The sequence below is a fragment of the Mixophyes fleayi genome, chromosome 6 (genome assembly GCF_038048845.1).
Source record: "Mixophyes fleayi isolate aMixFle1 chromosome 6, aMixFle1.hap1, whole genome shotgun sequence".
In the NCBI taxonomy this organism is placed as follows: Eukaryota; Metazoa; Chordata; class Amphibia; order Anura; family Limnodynastidae; genus Mixophyes; species Mixophyes fleayi.
The window spans coordinates 202,157,564-202,176,540 of NC_134407.1; the positions used below are offsets into that span (position 1 = coordinate 202,157,564).

General features: G+C 41.9%; 1 protein-coding gene across 1 annotated transcript; it reads right to left on the bottom strand.

Annotated features, from left to right (window-relative positions):
* Positions 1-982: 982 nt before the first annotated feature.
* CRLF3 (cytokine receptor like factor 3) lies at positions 983-18,535 on the bottom strand. The gene is made up of 8 exons (XM_075178074.1): positions 18,310-18,535; positions 10,828-11,035; positions 9,311-9,395; positions 8,984-9,161; positions 7,873-8,095; positions 7,375-7,507; positions 7,040-7,152; positions 983-4,712 (listed from the first exon to the last, which is right to left on the bottom strand). Exons 1-8 carry the CDS (start codon positions 18,427-18,429, stop codon positions 4,456-4,458), a joined length of 1,317 nt encoding a protein of 438 aa, XP_075034175.1. The 5' UTR covers positions 18,430-18,535; the 3' UTR covers positions 983-4,455.
* Positions 18,536-18,977: the final 442 nt, after the last annotated feature.

Below are 18,977 nucleotides of genomic sequence, written 5' to 3' on the forward strand. Positions count from 1 at the left end.
GAAGGGCAGGTTGTCCTATTCCAACAGGCATCCAGGGCCTGAAAACTGACGGTATTCCTCTCTGCGTTGCGGACCGATGGGATGCTTCTACATAGGATAGGTGAAATACAGGGATCATGCAACGTGGTTACATGATAGACCTCCAAAGACAGTCACCTCACCGTTTCTTTTCCACCATTCCGCGAGACAAAGTAAAGAGATAGTCAATCACTTTGCTTCTTTCTGCGGGAGTTATCTGCCAGGTCCAGGAGGGGCAAAGGAGCAGAGGTTTCTATTCAAATCTCTTTCTGGTTTCCAAGCCAGACTGCTCCTTTCTCCCCATTCTCAATTAAAAGGCCCTAAATCATAATCTCTGTGAAAGTTTTGTTTGGAGTCCCAGAGTTCAGTGATCAATGGGTTGGAACCAAACGAGTTACTGGTCTCCATTGACATCTGAGATGCTTTTCTTCATGTGCCTATCTGGGAGTGGCCTCAGTCACTTCGCAGATTTGCAATGAGGGTCTCCCACTTTCAATTCAGGGCGCTTTTGTTCAGCCTTTCCACAGCACCAAACTTCAAAGTCTGCATCGTCTCATACCTGGATGATTTGCTAATAAAGGCAGACTTGGGTCAGACCCTCTGACTCCATCTTTCACTGACCAAACAGGTACTGGAACCTAAATGTACAAAATCCCAATTGGTTCCGTCAGAGGATGGTTTTCCTCTGCTTTATACTGGACACCAGACTACAGAAGGTGTTTCTACCACTCAACAAGGTGTGCTTTCTTCAGTTCAAGGTGAAAAAGGTTTTGAAAGAGAGACATCCGTTCAGTAATCACAATATATTATTCTCCAAAACTAATGAATAAAGTGGGAATTCTCTTCTAAGCACAAGGGCCACAGGTGCATATCAAAACTGAACACCCCTCAATATCACGCAGAACAACTTTTAATTTAATTTTTTTTTAAAAAACGCAGACAATAACAGGTGATCCGAGACATATTTAAAGTAAAATATTTTATTAATATTAGTAATACAAGACAGTCTGACCTGGAGGCCGGTCACTAGCTGGGGTCACAAGAACCTTGCCAGCCACTTTGGTACAGTGGGGTTTAAATTATATATTCACAGTGTGGAATAAACCTGGTTCAGTCACATCTCCCTGTCAATGTTGGCAAGCACACAGAGGAGGGATGACCAACTGTGGGAAACCATCGCTTTAAGATCATAAAAGAACAGAATTTCATACCCTGGAAAACGAGACAAAAAAAAAAGGAGAAATGTGTGCATTTCTGTCATTAAAAGGGTTTAAACTGGAGTACAAATAGCCCAAAAAAATATAAAATAAGGGTACCCCTCATCTGAAAAAAGGAGATGCTAAATAAATATATCTGCACACGGCAACAAAATATTATTGTCCAATCACAGTAAAGCATCGGTAGTACAGAGGAGTCGCATACACAACAGTCATGGTGCTTCACACAGAAATATTAAATCCAGGCAGGAAAGGTTTCGGAATGTTCACGTTTGAAAAATCCATAAACACATGTAAAATCCAGCACGCTGCGTTCTGAACCGTCAAGGTAAAGCTTTGTCTTAACATTTTAATGGATCTTCGAGAATGTTTAAGTTTCTACACACAGCTCTGTGAATTCATCTATCAAAGTACAAGTCAGAGTTTGGTGGCAGCAGATATGTTACGTAACTACATATATTGCAAACATTTATGGATGTTGGACATGGACATCAAAACAGGCTTAAAACATCCTGTAATATAAATAATCCATGTTAAACATGGGGGGGGGGGGGGGGGGGGGGAGTATTTTATTGTAAAAGAGTAATGTATGTGTTATATACAGTGCAATCTTTACACTGTGGTTGCCATCTATTTATGTTTATCGTCATCCTCATCCACATGGAACTGTTCATACGTTAGCGCCATAGGGGATTTTAAAAGGACATACTGAAATAGAATTAAAAACAATGCGGCTGATGCAGAGTACACTCAAATCACTCTGCATGTGCCCAGGAACATGGGGGCACACCTATGTAGATTTACATGAAGCTGGCACTTACGCCCAGAAAGGTCATCCTGATGAGCATTAGAGACGTTTTTGAAGTTTATTGATGCCCAATAGTAAATACATATTTTATAAGCAGGGGTGTGAAGTCTGCCTGTTGCAAACCTACTTGTATTTTGCAGCTTTGCATATGCTCATATTGCAGCTTTTTTTAGTGAACAAAATTTGTGCCTACGTTTTTGGGAGCAATCGCAGTCAACTCTATATCGGCTCCAATAGGTCTATCTTAATAAATAGTTTTTGAAACTGAACACGGGATACCTAAATATCTATTTCCATAATCTTGTTCAGGTTCATGAGGGTTCTAAATTGTTCAAAATAAATATTTTGAGCTAGAGGACACTATTCTCAAACTCCATTAGTCTGCTAAGCCTGAGTGATCAGTCCATAATTTTACATGAGGAGACTGCTGGACGCTCTGGTAGAATTTAATTGCCATTCCTGGTAATAAATACATTTATGTTGAGAAACTAGCTTCTCTGTATGCAGGTGAGATTATAAACCAAAACAATTACATATTCTGCATTCAAATTACGAACTCTAACCGGGCAAACCGTTTTAGAACAGAAAATGTGACGCGTTTTGCCATATTGTGCCCACCCTGGTCACTTGACCGATTAGTTAAATTAATGGGACATTTCTCCCATCTGCCTGGACAATATAGAATAATACAGTACCACAGCTGAAAGTAACATGCACATTCTAAAACATAAAACAATGATAGAAAACCACTATAGAAACATACAGTATGTAAAATAAATCTTCTTTCTTATCTATAAAAAATACATTTGTTCTCACAATAATAGATTTAAAAAGCCCTGAGCTACAATCTGGAGACACACCAGAAGGAGGAGTCCCAAGAGCTGTTAATGCTGGAGGTAAGAGTGATAAGGCACTTGTATCGTATCATGTATATTAACGTGTGGGGGGGAAACTGGATCACAATACGACTAAAAAAAAAGAACACGATATCAACTCTTAAATGTCATCTGTCACCTACACACAGTTAGGGTAGCCCTGCTCTTTGCAATAAGTTAACATGAATATCTATTAAGCAAAGTAATTTGTATGCAAGGTAAATTAACAGAACCTCAACCAAAAATGGAAGAAAAAAAAAAAAAGTTGTATGTGGAATTAGGTTAGGTAAATAAGAAAAAAATGCGCTACGGCATTTGCTGGCACTATATAAATAAATGTTGATGATGAAGAAAATGTCGCAATCTGCAATCCTCCAATCTAGCAGGAAATCCTCTTCTCTTTTTAAACTGCATGCAAAGCTGTACTCAGAGCATTACAGGAACTTCAGAAAAAGGTGATCGGAACATCAAAGTAAAGCAATTTTCTTCTTTTATTTTGATTGCTCCTTGTGGCCTATGGCTAACCTATTCTTGACGCAACCAAGGAAACAAAGGAAAGCCTACAGGAACAGCGAATCTTTATCTGGGGCTAATCACAATCACTTTCCCTGCTGGTAGATGTACGCCAATTACCTTTGGACATGAATTTGATTGGTTAACTCAGAACACCGCTACAGCCCCATTATACAAGGGTGTGCATACTTATGCAACTAGGGTAACTGTTGGTTTTTATTTCTATTTCCCTAAACAGTATCTATTTGTTTTTTTATTTGAGATCTGTTGGTTGAAAGGTCATAAAAGGTGAGAAAGGTCCGACTTGGTTTTATCCGGATTAGTCCCTAATTTAAATATATTACACTGGTCATTGATCTATTCATTTTACACAACACCTAGAAAGATGGTCTTTAAATATGCCAGTTACACTAAGGTGTGGCTTATTTTTACCCAACACGACATTGTTGTGTTACTATAGTCTGCATCCGTTTTTTTTCACTTTATGTCCATGAAAGACAGATGATCATTTACTATATCTACTTTAGAATAGTGCTGGATCTCATCTAATGAATGAGGTTATGGAAGAGGTTACAGTCCTAAGAAAAGTCCTGGGGGTAAATTTATCAAGCTGCGGGTTTGAAAAAGTGGAGATGTTGCCTATAGCAACCAACCAGATTCCAGCTGTCATTTTGTAGAATGTACTAAATAAATGATAGCTAGAATCTGATTGGTTTTTCAAACGCACCAGAAAACTCTCAGCTTGATACAGTTATCCCCAGGACTGTATAACACACACTGCCTCTATGCACATAAAATAAAAACATCCATCTATTTATGATGTGATCAGTAAACAGCTGTGGATGAAATGATCGGCTGGACTGGTTGCTAACCAGAATCACAGTGGAATTGCAACTTGTAGAAGGATTATCACTAATTAGGAATAGATCCGATACGTGCGACTTTTCACAGCTGCTCTGATCAACAAAGAAAACCCAAAAATTCTCAGGACAGATCGATGGGCCTTATGTGAAATATCGGCCTATTAAAACACCAGAACCTTCCAGCAGGGGTGAAAAAATGAACATCCAAAATAGAGAGAGTCACATGACTGCTCCAGCAGCCAATCGAAGACCACCTCCCGATTGCTGGAACCAATAGTCACCCTGTGTTTCTGGTACAGACTATCGTTGTTGTTCGTAGGGCCCAAGTTGACTATTTCCATGTCAAATGTGATGGTGGATCCGGGGGAGACCGGAGGCAGCTGATTGGTCATCTCCTTACCATTCACATACACAGCCCCTATAAGAGACACAATTACATAAATAAATAGTTGGACGGCACAAATGAAACACAACTTGCGGGGGGGGGTGTCTAGTGAAGTTTAAAAAAAAAAAAAGAACACATTTAAAAAGGGCATTTTCTTTTTTCATAGTGCCATGCCTTCTTTGTTGTGATTAAAACCTAGGAGTCAGGACACTGTGAATTAACCAATGACTCCTCTCCCTTATAACCCACCTCCTCAGTTCACCATTAGCCAAACAAAGAGAGGAGCTCAATAAGGAGCAGCGTAGAACAGACAGAGCATTTCTTCTGAGCTGGTCTATGTCCACCTACAGAGGCAGAGAACTGGATTTGAAAGACTACCTTTCAAGTGAAGCTTGGGGTACCAAACTAAGGGGCTGAAATGGAGTGCCCTCTATAGCCTTCAGAACAAGTTTAAGGTCTCGAGGTGAAGCACCAGAAAACGTGCACCTTGAGTTATCCCAGGGACAGGAGATACAAAAACCATGTTATAAAGCGTCTGTGCTCACAGCACTGGGGTCATGAGTTCAATTCCTGACCATGGCCTTATCTGTGAGAAGTTTGTATGTTCTCTCCGTGTTTGCGTGGGTTTCCTCCGGGTGCTCCGGTTTCCTCCCACACTCCAAAGGTTAATTGGCTGCTAACAAATTGACCCTAGTCTGTGTGTGTAAGGAAATTTAGACTGCAAGCCTCAATGTGGCAAGGACTGATATAAGCGAGTTCTCCGTACAGCGCTGCGGAATTAGTGGCGCTATATAAAATAATTGGTGATGATAACTAGATCCTGAAATATCTCAGGATGGAAAGGCCGTTCACGGTGGTTAAGGCTACTCTAGAAATCTGCCTCCGAATTGTACTCTTGAAATGTTGATAGCTAAAATGACTGGACTGAACCTCTTTGCCCACCGCAGAACCAGAGACACTTAGTCAGGTAGGACACTGCAGTAGTATTGTCTGTCTAGACCTTGGCTACTTTGTGAAAGGTACCAAACTCCAAGACATTGATTAATAGAGTGGACTGGGGATAATAACCTTCCTTCCTCCCTGGAAAGGCAACTTCTGCGACACCTACTAAGAAGAAACCGAGAAGAATGTTCTCTCCGATAGATGGGACTGATCCATCTTTAACCTAAGGGAGGCAAGAACCCTTGGAGGGAGACAAATAGGGTTTGCACAATACCATAGAGGCCTGCACCACAAGCACGAGAGCGGATTTGGAATGAAGATCATATGGAACTGCATGTAAGGAACTGTTTCCAGAGTCAAGACCATAGTCCTCAGGCACATGCATGGATTATAATCTATAGGGATGTGCGGATGTGTCCAAGTCTAAGGATGCCCAAATCCTCCCCTTCTCTCATGGCCTCGACCACAGACCAAAATGATGCACAGGCTTCATTTAAAGAAACCGTTTCTTTGGGGCAACAGGAAAAGATTAGAGTAAAAACACCTTCCTTTTTGTGTCCCCAGACTAAACAGATTACAGCTTCCTTGAAAAGCCTCTGGACAGTGACAAACAGGCTTTCCTGCAAACCGTGACAGAGAAAGGGGAGCTCAGAGAATGATAGACAGTACCCCCAGATGATGACGCTGAGCAACCAGAGATTATACAAGAAAAAGCAACCAGGTGTCGCTAAATAGGAGCGGGTGAACTCCCATCTCTCGGACCTCCAGGTAACTGGATGGACTTGCTGTGTTCAGAGTTCTTCAAGGCTTCCCTCTAAATTCCCCCAAAGCACTTGGGTCACTGCGTTACTGAGGGTCTATCCCGCGGATGCGGCCTGAGGCAGTGGGGGACACAGCTAGAAATGAAGAAATGAGGGGGCCCAGTTATCCTACAGGTAATTTATTCTGGCATTCCCCCAGATGTAATGGTGTACCAACAAGAAGGGAATCTTAGCACATCCCGTCTTAGATGCAGACTCCTGCAAGACAGACATGTCACACCCATGCAGAGACCCCGGGAAAAGGAAGCGGAAGCTAATATAAAGACTAATTTCTTGGGGACATCCAAGTTTATAAGTAAGCATCACATAGGACAGGTGAGAATATTTCTCTGTAGACATACTATCAAGCACTGTAAAAGTGTACAAGGATGCCAAAGTAAATAAATACATAAAAAAACAAAACAAAAAAACAACATTTTTGCCCAGGGCCCTCTGCCTTTTTAGATACAAGACATCTGTGAACTTTACCATTACTGAATGGTAAAGTTCATCGCTTTGAAACATACATTAATACATTTTACTAATGCATAAAAAACAACACTGTATGACCAGCATGATTAGTAGCTACACCCAGAGGTTTCCCAGATATGCACTCACCACTTGTGCTAATACACACAGCCTTGTCTCTCTGTAAGGAATCATATCCACTCTCCTTCTCCACACAAATTCCAATGCTGTCTCTCTTATCTAGCTGTCCAGCGGTCTCAACCCTGCGCATGAGAGGAGGGGGGGAGGGGGATAGGTTATTAGATGCAAGGGACATCAGACCTTGTCTCCTCCGGTAACACCCTCAGACCATTGCTCTACTGCATTAAGTTGGTCAATAGGGACGGAGCTTGGCTTGGGCAAGTTAGGAACTCCTGATGAAGGTGGAGCAGTAGAACACCAAACAGCCTCTTAGGCAACGAGGTAAGTGATCCATCAGCTTTTACCTGAAAGTCAGCGTTTGACCAGGAAAGTATGTGGCAGTTTTGGAGTAGAGGACGCCATGGCACGATGTATCGTTTCGCAGAGCGATGTTCCTCCGGCTGCTCAAACTGTAGCCTTCTAATCCAGGGTTCCACTCTACCAGAGAAATACCAAACAATAACCAAACATTGTGTGTGTCCATTGCATCGTGGTAAAGGCAGGGGGTGTAGAACAGTTCATTTTTCATTATAAACACCCCCTCAGCATCTAACAACCGACAGGTCTTGTCAGGCTCTCCGAAGACTGCTCCATTATTAGTGTCTGACACTTGATTAAGGAATTTGCAAAAACCTACACTAGGTTTCACTACCAAGCATTTAGAATGTTTATTTTTACACTGACACTTACCCAGACTACAATAATGATTAACTATTTCCCAGCACCAGTCTAATCACCTTGAGAAAATGAAAAAGTAGTTTCCCGTTAGCGGAGAAATTAGCAGGATCAGTATCAGGACTTACCATGTGGGATTAGACAGGTGTAGCCAAGCTGCGGCACACTCCATGGGCTCCATTCCTGTCGCCCATCTCCTCGGGCGCATACCCTGAACTGATAGTCTACGTTGGGGTCAATCTGTAGCACTATGAACTCGCACTCGGAGCCCACGTAGGCTTCCTCAAAGTGGCCGGAGGAATTCTTGCGATACTGCAGTCGGTAGTCCTGGGCCACAAAGTCATCGTCCACCTGAGACGAACAGATAACAAAGATGTGACTCCTTACTGGTCTTCCCAAAAAGACTCAAACCCCTACAATCTATTTTGCACACTGCGGCAGGATTGATTTTCCTTGCAAATCGTTATTCCTCTGTTGAATCACTCTGTATGTCTCTACACTGGTTGCCTGTTTTCTACCGAATCCAATATAAAATACTTTTACTAACCTACAAGGCCATCAACAAAGCTGCACCAACATACATCTCCTCTCTTGTCACAAAATATCTCCCAACTCAGCAACTCTGTTCTGCACAAGATTTACGTCTCTCATCCACCCTCATTACATCCTCCCATTCCCGGTTACAGGACTTTTTCCGGGCTGCACCCACTCTATGGAATTCTCTCCCTCGCACAATAAGACTCTCCTCTAGTCTACAAGCTTTCAAGCGCTCTCTGACAACCCACCTCTTCAGACAAGCTTATAATATTCCTCAAGCACCATCTTAACCTCACTACATTACCCTATTACCACCTGTTATACAACTACCCCTTGACCAACATTGTTGTGCAACAGGATCATTTAGCTTATGAGTCACTTTTACCTTTGCAATCTGGCTGGGCCGACTGCAAATGTAGACTTAACCTCATGTGTCAAACTCCCATTGTCCAATAGATTGTAAGCTTGCGAGCAGGGCCGTCTCACCTCTTGGTCTGTTTTACCCTGTATGTTTATAAGTTTACTATGTTTGTCCCCAACTGTAAAGCGCTACGGAATATGTTGGCGCTATATAAATAAATGATGATGATGTGACAAAGCGATAATGACCAACGAGGTGGACTGTAATGTGCTGGTTTCTAGTATCACTCATGATGGGAGGTTTATCCCTGTGAAAAATGTACTTATTCATAATGTACAAACCTTGCACCACTTCACCAGAATACCCCCGGGCCTCTCAATCAACTCTTCTATCTGTACCGGAGGCCTCGATGCCACAGTACCGTGTTTGGAGATGTTATCTCTAGCTACAGAGAGGAATGAGTCATCCAGCTGAGCAGAGAGACAGGGGACGTCCACCAACAAGGGAACTTCTGGTAAACTGAACAGACACAATATTGTTAGAGTAAACAATTGACAAACTGCCCAACCTCCGCCCACTGGTCCAATATTCAGGGATGTTTTGTATCACCCGCCTCAGGTCAAAACCTGAAAACCTGGGAGAATCCGAGTTTTCTACAGCAATCTCACCTGTCCAGCTGGATGTGAAGAGCTTTGTTGGTGAAATTACACAAATTCTCAAGTTCCCCAGTTTTACAGGACACAGCGACCTCTCCTGGAGAGAAAATGAATTGCACAATATTAATTAAATTATATCCAGCACATAAACCCTTTTCACCACAAACCATGATCTATATAATGAGATCAATCTCACACCTAATGAACCCTAATCTGCTAGGGGCAGGTGTGATAAGGTTAACCGTACCCAACTATGGATGAACAAAGTAAAGACTTTGGTCAGGAGTATTTTTAATTTTACTCCTTCTGTCCCCCACCAGATGCCCAGGTTAAAGGAGAGGCAGGTATCTGACAAGGTCAATGAAGGTTAAGCCCGCCGTGACTCACTCTCTTCCGGTTATTCCCTCCAACTCACCCCGTGATCCTATGTATGTATCCTGTAAATTTTTACTCTGATTGTTTTATTGTAAAAGTAAAAAAGAGCTGTAAAAGATGCCAAGACTGATCGTAGCGCACCCTGCTTCATATTTGTGCTGTGCCCGCCTATAGCAAATGCTGGTAGCGGCACTGTGCAGAGGGCCAACGAACACACACAAAATATACTATTACGTCCGGAGCTCTATATGTCCCTAAAGACTGGAAGGGGTTAGTACAAAGAGGTTTACAGAGTAAAGTTAATCATCAGAGATTGAACTCTATTTGTTGAGAACCATTCTGCAAGTTTGTTATCCCCAGACATTGTGGAGCTAGTGCCAGCAAGTGGTCCATAAGCGAGAGGACAGCTGCCAGTCCCTGTCACACCCGGGAAATAAGGGCTGCCAGATTGGTCCTCTCTATACCCAGAAGCCTTGGCTGTTCCAGGAGGCCCTGCTCTGCTCTTCTTAGTATACATGGGGCACTGGGCATGCACTGTGATGGAACCAAGCTCAATCGGTGCTTCACTGAGCACGTGCCAACCCTTAGGCATGCTCAGATGAGCAGAGTGGTCATTAGATGCACATTGCCAGGCCTCACCGATATTGTGCTCTTCTGTTGTTGGATTTGACCATGACAGGTAATGAATCTTAGATTCAAGTTCTTGGGGCCCAATGTATAGTCTAGAACAAAAGGTGTCCAAGTTCAATCCTCCAGTGCAACCAACCGTTCGTGTATTCAGCATTTCTTTAATCATGCATAGGTGAGTTCATCTATTTGGCTGGGTCAGTAACTGTCGCACCTGTTTCTACAGACAGAAATCCTGAAAACATGACCTGTTGGTATCCTTTGAGGATTGAACTTGGACTTCCCTGTTCTAGAGCTAGTTAGGCTCCTGCTCAACACACATTATTTTGTTCAATGTGCACCAGTCATCTACCATCTGCAAGTTCCTGAGGTTTATTTAGATGAAACAGGAGAAGGTCTGTTCTCCAGAGAGACAACGGTAACATGATCAGTCAATGAAGAGGAACTAGTATGATAAGCATCTATAAACCGAACTTCTGAATAAAGTTCCAGCAGTAGGAAATGAAAGAATTCCTGCCCATACCCACCGTCTCTGAGCAGATCCTCCGCTGTGCTGACCCCATGTTCCAGCAGCTTCTGACAATCATCCAGTGGTTTAATATTCTCACGCTCAATGGCTTCCACCTGTTGCAGGAGAATGACCAGCCTTTCGTCCATCATCTTGGACACCCCGCTCTTCATGTCCTGGAAATGTTGCTGCAGAGTGTCCCGTGTCTGAGCCGCGCTCTCTTTAATCTAGGGAGACAACGTTAGAACTGAGACATACTTCAGAAAACACACAAATATATATTTTACTTTTTTCTTTTTTTTTAAACAATAACAACATCATCACGACTCTACAAAGGTATTAGAACATAAACCGCAGCCATTCTGAGACAAAACTGAATATGGTCAAATGTTCAATAAACCTGAACGGTAGAACCCTGGGATCATACAGGCGCTATAAGCTGATCACTCATAAATTCTGGATTATCACATGTACAAACAGGTTAGAAATCAGGAGACGGACCGCCACACTGCGCCTTCAGAGCGGACAGTCAGCGAGACATAGCGAGCTATTAGGCTAGGAGTACCAGCTGTCCATTTCTACTTCACGGAATAAGCGGATAACGAATACTTAGACTATGTGTCCACATTTTGACATGTCCTTTTCAAAATGCACAAGTCCCAAAAAAACAAAAAACAAGAACACACTACACTGAATATACAAGGTACTTTACATGAGAGTTCATATTAAATATTCACAATTATAACATGTAAAATATTGAGGCACAAGGAATAATTATCTTAATTAAAAAAATAAATAAACAAACTATATGTTCTCTTGAAGCCTCATAATAGAAATAGGGGAAATGTGACATTAATTTACTGGAAATCTCTGTCTCTATAATTCTGCATATCCTTAAATTGTGGCGTGTAGGAATCAGCCTCGGAGATGGGCAGCTTACAGGAAATGATGAAAGGCGCTCAGAACTTTCATGATTTTACTGAAACTTACACAGGAAGGAGTCTGGTTAAGCAAAGTTTCCTCCCTGGGGGAGGGGGATGGTAGATGAAGGCGAGTTTGTGCAAGAGGTGAGAGCTGGGCAATTCACCTGACTTGGCGCACAAGACAGCCAGTCACTATGTATGTTACATTAGCACAAGGTGGGTGCTTAAAGAGCGAGTAAAGCCACAATCTGACATAATATATAAGAAAGGCTATATATTGCTCAGCTTCATAGCATACATGAAATAACTCAAGTGTTAATGCTTAAGTATGGCCGCTCTGAAGCTGCCATGTTATGTGGAGAGTGAGCGACAGCTTTGCAGACTAGCTGTGCACAAATGAATGCATAGAGATTCATACAGAGGGGCGGGGCCAGTGAGGTCACTGCAGCTTAACAGCAGTTTCCGCTTTTTCACTTGCATCAGATATCATTAGGAAAGTATGGGGGGCTGGAGTTAATACTGTATTAGGCCTATAGGAATCCAGGGGAGGCTGTGGTGAAGTAGAGGGGAAGGGGGTGTTCATTATAGACACAGAAAAGATGGGGACAACTCATCATAGAAACACAGAAAAGCAATTACCACCTCAGTGAGAGTTAATCATAAATTAACCAAATGCAGATTGTATGAAAAATGACAATGAAATGTTTTACATTAACCTACTGTTGTATTCCAACCACATATGCAGGAAGTCCGACCCAAGCATCTACTACTCTTACAGTAAAACTTTATTTTTAGGGCAGCACAGTGATTAACACTCCTGCCTCACAGCACTGGTGTCATGAGTTCAATTCCCGACCATGGTCTTATCTGTGAGGAGTTTGTATGTTCTTCCTGTGTTTCCTCCCACACTCCAAAAACATACTGGTAGGTTAATTGGCTGCTATAAATTGACGTGTGTGTGTGTCTGTGTGCGTTTGTGAATTTAGATTGTAAGTTCCACTGGGGCAGGGACTGATGTGAATCAGTTCTCTGTACAGCGCTGCGGAATTAGTGGCGCTATATAAATAGCTGAAGATGATTTTTTACTCAATTCTAAAGAGATGCCTAGTTGTTGCCTTAATAATAGGATTACAGTCTCCTCCTAAACAGTGTTGAGGCTATAAACGTTTTTAGCAGTTTCAGTCATGTGAGCAGATCACAGACGAGTCAGACATTTTTCTTGGTTTAGATCACAAGCTCAACAAATTTATCTCAGGGCTTCATGCGAAATATGACACAAATGTCTGTCAACATGTACACATAAGACCTATAGGAGTGGTGCAACAGGGGAAACTTTTTATCAAAGTACCAATAAGAAGGAAAAATAACTGATGAAAACCTAGAATTTTATGTATTTAACCACAAACGGGATTAAAGACTCTTTCAAAACCTAACTAACCTCCTTACTAGAAAAAAAAAAATCATGTTCCCTTGTTTAGAAACACCCATCTGCACAAAGTAATTAAAATAAATAAAATTAAGAAAAAAAAACCAAGTAGACTACATCCAAAAATGTATCATGCCGTTCACAATTCTAAAACCATGAAAATAAAAAAAATGTGTATATGTATGGAGGGAGAGAGGGGGAGAGAGAGGGGGGGAGAGAGGGGGGGAGAGAGGGGGGGAGAGAGGGGGGGAGAGAGGGGGGGAGAGAGGGGGGGAGAGAGGGGGGGAGAGAGGGGGGGAGAGAGGGGGGGAGAGAGGGGGAGGGAGAGGGGGAGGGAGAGAGAGGGAGAGAGAGGGAGAGAGAGGGAGAGAGAGGGAGAGAGAGGGAGAGAGAGGGAGAGAGAGGGAGAGAGAGGGAGAGAGAGGGAGAGAGAGGGAGAGAGAGGGAGAGAGAGGGAGAGAGAGGGAGAGAGAGGGAGAGAGAGGGAGAGAGAGGGAGAGAGAGGGAGAGAGAGGGAGAGAGAGGGAGAGAGAGGGAGAGAGAGGGAGAGAGAGGGAGAGAGAGGGAGAGAGAGGGAGAGAGAGGGAGAGAGAGGGAGTCCAATTCGATTCTGGAAAATGACATATGACAAGTAAATATATAAACTGATTCATGTAACCTGTAACTGATGGCAAATAAACAAATATTTGTTCACATGAATGCTCTAAATAGTTTATATGTGAAAAATGTTAACTGTATGGTCACTATAACAAAAACTATTTCCTAGGGGTTCAAAAAAACAAAAACAAAAAAACAAAAACACAAATGCAATTCATTAAACCTAAAAAATAATTCATGAACGTTCTTGCCCGGCTACACTACCGTAAAGTAATAAAGTCAGTGATCAGTTCCAGTGAACAATATCCAGCTAATAAGTAATTGGCAAATAAAAATAAAATAATAAATAATCAAGGCTGTGAACAACTTGGGTTTCATTAGTGTGTTTTCATGGCCAACAAGGAGAGGCCTGGAATGCTGAAGCACATGGTCATCGAATTTAGGAAGCTCCTGGCAATCCCATCATCAAGTGGAAACACTTACCTAACATCATAGGTGGGTGGGTTTTGTTTTTTTTAAAAGATAGCATGAATTTTGCTACAATAAGAAGCTTAATTTGGTTTGGAGCCACTAAACATGTTTGTTGGTGAAATAAACGTATATGTTCTAATCGATGGGTAATTTATCCTTCTGTTTGGCACTCTTAATATTAGCGCACAGCAGAACGTTCACGTTGACTGTCCGGATTACATACTCTAGAACCTTATAATGCTAGTAGCACTTCCAGGATTTTATTTAAAAAAAAAACCAGAGGGCAGGATATTTGGTGCTAGAGCAAGACGTGATTGTACAAATGCTACGTCATGCGTGGCCATTGTGCTCGGTTATCGCAAATGAACAGTGCAATTTCTGGGCAGTTGAGCAAGCGGCGATCTCTATTGAGACTTTTTTTGCCTTCTGCCCTCTGTTGTGCTGTGAATCCTGCAAGAGAACACAGCAGCACTGACTGACAGGTGCGGAGGGGACTGTGCTCTATGGCCCTTAGTAGAATCAGTGTCCCAATAGAACACACACTACTCAGTTATACAGTGTGCGTGTAGGGTGATAACAATACCACAGTAGAGTCTTTTTACAGCAACAGCAACTGACAGGAAAACACAAAAAAAGTTTGTATAAACAATTCAGAGTGACAGTGGAAGACAGGAAGCCAGGCTGTGACTGTATTACATGGTTATATCTCATCTCAGCCTACGCTGGCTGCGCTATATATACTACCGTCCTTGGGGACTTGTAGCAAAACCACACACATTGTGTTTAATGGAGAACTGGGTCTCTTTGTCCAAATGAATCAATATTGTGCTGAGTAGGAGGATTATCTGTATCAACTGCATTTGGAAAGACCTTCAAGCTATGCATTCTGTAACCAGGTAAAATAAAACAGATATTATAAACAGACTAATCTCCCTGATCTTGCACAATAGCTGGACCAGCACTTGGCTGAACTCAGCTTCATACTTTCATTCTGCTGGAATGGAGAGAGCTTGTAGCAACATGACTGACAGCAATACTCTGTTATAACTAAACTCCCAGTACACAGGTACAACTGAAACGCTGGGCGACGAGATAATGGATAGCTGTATTAGATTGTGACTGTAGATAAGCGGATGTGTCACTAGTGCCGTTTCTTTAGACGATTTATCCTGATTACCAGTTGGAGGGGGGACACACACACAGGGCTCTGTCTGTAACATCAGGACAAGTATTAATCTACTCAGTGTCAGACACCAGGTCTGCAGCAGGGAAGTCACTGCGGACGTCAGTGCCGAAATTCCGGGGTAACAGGCAGGATCTGTCCTAGTTACACCCAGCATTCAACAGAAGATAACATCTCACTTGTCTCCTATTGTCTAACAACAGTATCATCAAATTCAATAGCTATTACCTAATAAAACAAGACTTGCTCCCATACATAAAAGGTTCCTTTATTGAACATAATTCTTTGTTAAAGAATAATTTCTAGTCTATCATTCCATGGATAGTATACAGGGGACTTTGTCCTATTGAAGCCTACGTCTGATATTATAATTTTATCTCAGCTAAGTAATGTATAATGGAAGCTCACTTTGCCGACTAATATATGGATTGACCAAATAGATCTAGACCCTTTGGCAAATCAATGTAAACGATAGACTGAGGAAGGGGGTCCAGTCATGGGGGCATGGAACCATCTTATTCTGTTCCCTGTCTCACAATCTCAGAGTGAACAAAATTGAAAATTGTTGAGACTAGTTTATAAAGCAAGATTGTTTGCCAGTGTTGGCTAACCTGTGACACTACAGGTGTTGTGAAACTACAAGTCCCAGCATGCATTGCCAATATATAGCAGCTTATTGCTGGAAGGGTATGCTGGGACTTGTAGTTTCACAAACACCTGGCGTATCACAAGTTAGCCAACACTGTCCTAGATGGTCTGCATCCCACACATCAAGGGGCACGCCTACTTCTCTAGTTTCAAGCGATGCTGCCACAAGTTAAGTCACTTCTCTGCGCCTGGGTGTGCAAAGTGGAAAAATCTAAAGAGGCGTCATGTACAAAAGTAGTCACCTCAAAGTCTGACCTCTTACCCCTCTAGAACAATCCTTTCACTATTTTAGGTTTCCCCTAAAATACTGCTTGGTTCAGCCTCACTAAGTAATCATGAAAAAGGACATTGGAACTGGCATTATTACATTCCTTGGAGGGCGCCTAAAAATGCACTTTGCAAATAGAGATGCACAGCGGTTCCAAAGCCACTTTTGCACTGCGCTGTCCTCCTTGATTATTCTAATGCAGAGTGTATAGGATACCCGAGCCTATGCCAATCTGCACTAGTAGATACAGGAAAGCTGCTTACTTGTTATTATTATATCTTGATTTCAATGGATCTATAATTGCTGGCACTAGGGCAATCCATCGGTAGTTTTTCCCCAACTCCTGAAGGACTCCCCTGGTTGGCTTTAAACATAATGATAAAGAAAAAACCATTACATTTAAGTCTATATAAATATACAAATAAGTTATATATGTATAATAAATATATATTTGCTATCTCTACCTTGGGAAGAGTAGCCAAAAATGATTTGGGGTTGGCCTATTTGTGTGAATGTAACTAATGTTACATTCTAATGTGAAGTCTTCAAAAACTTTTCTTCCCATGTACATTACAAAGATATATTTAGTTCAATATTCTACAAAGCTTTTGTCCCCCCTCCTAATAAAATTGACTATGGTATATTTCAAATTAAACAGTTATTCCCAGTAAATTTGACACATCACAAATACATGAAAATGGGTCTGCTCCCTATGGTGCAAATATATCTGGATGTTAAGGGGTTAAAGCCATGTAAACTGTATTAGGAATAGCACATAGGATATCCCAAAAATAATGGTGATAGATGCAGCATTTAAAGTGTGTTTATTAATACCAATTATGTTTTTTTTAACAAATTACTCACAAAAACATTAAATAGATAGTTGGCTATATGTAGCAATATGTGAAGCAAGGTGAAGGATGTAATTGGGCTCTCATATACAATGTGGTTTAATTCTCCATCATTATTATGTAAGCTAATCAGGACAGTATGGGGAATGGTATGTCCAACATCGAGCATCCCCACTTGAGGCCATCTGATAAGTGTTCCCATGTGTGCATACTCTGCTCTCTGATACATGCTGGCTCTAGTCTGTTTCCTGATAGAAACGTAAGCCGCATCCCTGACACAGACATTAAATGACCGGTAGGTTAATATTAGTGTGTTAGATCATTTAGGTTGTAAGCTCCACTCTGTCTGGGACTGATGTGAATGATAAAAAAAAAAAAAAAAAACTTAAACGTAAAGGCAGAGTAATATGTTGATGAACAGTCAGGCAGTACTCCACCAGTCACACATAATGTATAATGGATGTTTATAATGCTGTAGCTGCTGTGTCACAGAGAAATGAGAGCTTTTCTGACAAAAATAAATAAATAAATATATATATATATATATATATATATATATATATATATATATATATATATATATATATATATATACACACACACATACACACCAGCCTAGTTTTACACACATAAAAGGCTCTGAACATGACCCACCAGTAGAGCTCTATTTATGAGCCCCTGAAGTCTCTGCTAAGCTGATATCTATAAAAAAATATATAGGTACATGCTCTAAAAATAGGGGTTAAACCAATGTAGGAGAAAGTGGTTTTAGGGGAGTAACAAGTTAGTGTCTACAGCCATTGTTTGGCATAATAAGTTACTGTAATACAGGGGGTCTCATATCTCCTGAGAGGGGGATCTCTGATATTGGGGTTTTTCAGCAATACTGGAAGTCTCTTAAACAGATTAGAGTGTGTTACCTAAATCACCACTGCAGTCTATGCTGCAGCTGTGTCTTGTAGTTTCTGAGGGGGGGTCTCAAATTAATTGGGGGCGTCTACCCAGATTCCTGGGTCACACCTGCAGTCTCTGTTGCAGCTTTCTCTCTCAATACCTAAAATAGGGGGCTCTGACATTAGGGTTACCCTATAAGAGGGAGGGGAGGGGGTCTCTGTAATATATCGGGTGTATCACCTGTCTCCTAGCCTGGGTCAGTCCCTGCAGTCTCTGTTGCAGCTCTTTCTTGTAGTTCCTGGCCGCCTCCATGCTCTCCTTGGCCTCCAGTAGGAGCTCATCCAGCTCGGCTTCCTCCATCCCTCTCTGACAACTGACTGCGCTCACTACAGCTACCAGCTCTGATCCGTGTCCCGCACTGCCCTGAGCTGCTCTCAGCGACGGAAGCGGCAGCTGGAACTACAAGTTCCATCATCACCCGGGGCACAGACAACTGTTTACTGAACGCGCTAACTTTATTAGCAAGTGACAACTACACACACACGCATTGACGACAATATTAGAGGCAGAAGATCGGTTAGCAGGCTCATGAGGAGAGTGACAGAAGAAGCACAGTTACTTAACCATTGGTCATCGGTCACGTTTTATTACCCACTGTTAGCTACCGCTATTTGTACTGCACTGCAAACCGCTATTTACAACTTCTAAACACTTTTGCTTTATTGAAACATTTGACCTGCTGCAGCCTCCGTACCCAGAAACGGTAGAGCAGCACTGCGTTCCATTTGCGTTCCACCAACTGGTTCTTGTCTATCGGTCACCACCACGTTTATTTGTAAATTGGTGTCGTGAATATCTAGAGCTTACAGCTATTTATAAGGGATCAATCATAACTGCAGTGTAAATAT

What these genes read in the sequence shown, in the direction of transcription:
- CRLF3 (XM_075178074.1), bottom strand. Translation starts at nt 18,429, where the DNA reads ATGGAGGAAGCCGAGCTGGATGAGCTCCTACTGGAGGCCAAGGAGAGC. An exon ending in CTTCACATCCAGCTGGACAG is followed by an intron (nt 9,162 to 9,310) that starts GTGAGATTGCTG and finishes GTGTCTGTTCAG; the next exon opens with TTTACCAGAAGTTCCCTTGT. An exon ending in CACCTGTCTAATCCCACATG is followed by an intron (nt 7,508 to 7,872) that starts GTAAGTCCTGAT and finishes TTTCTCTGGTAG; the next exon opens with AGTGGAACCCTGGATTAGAA.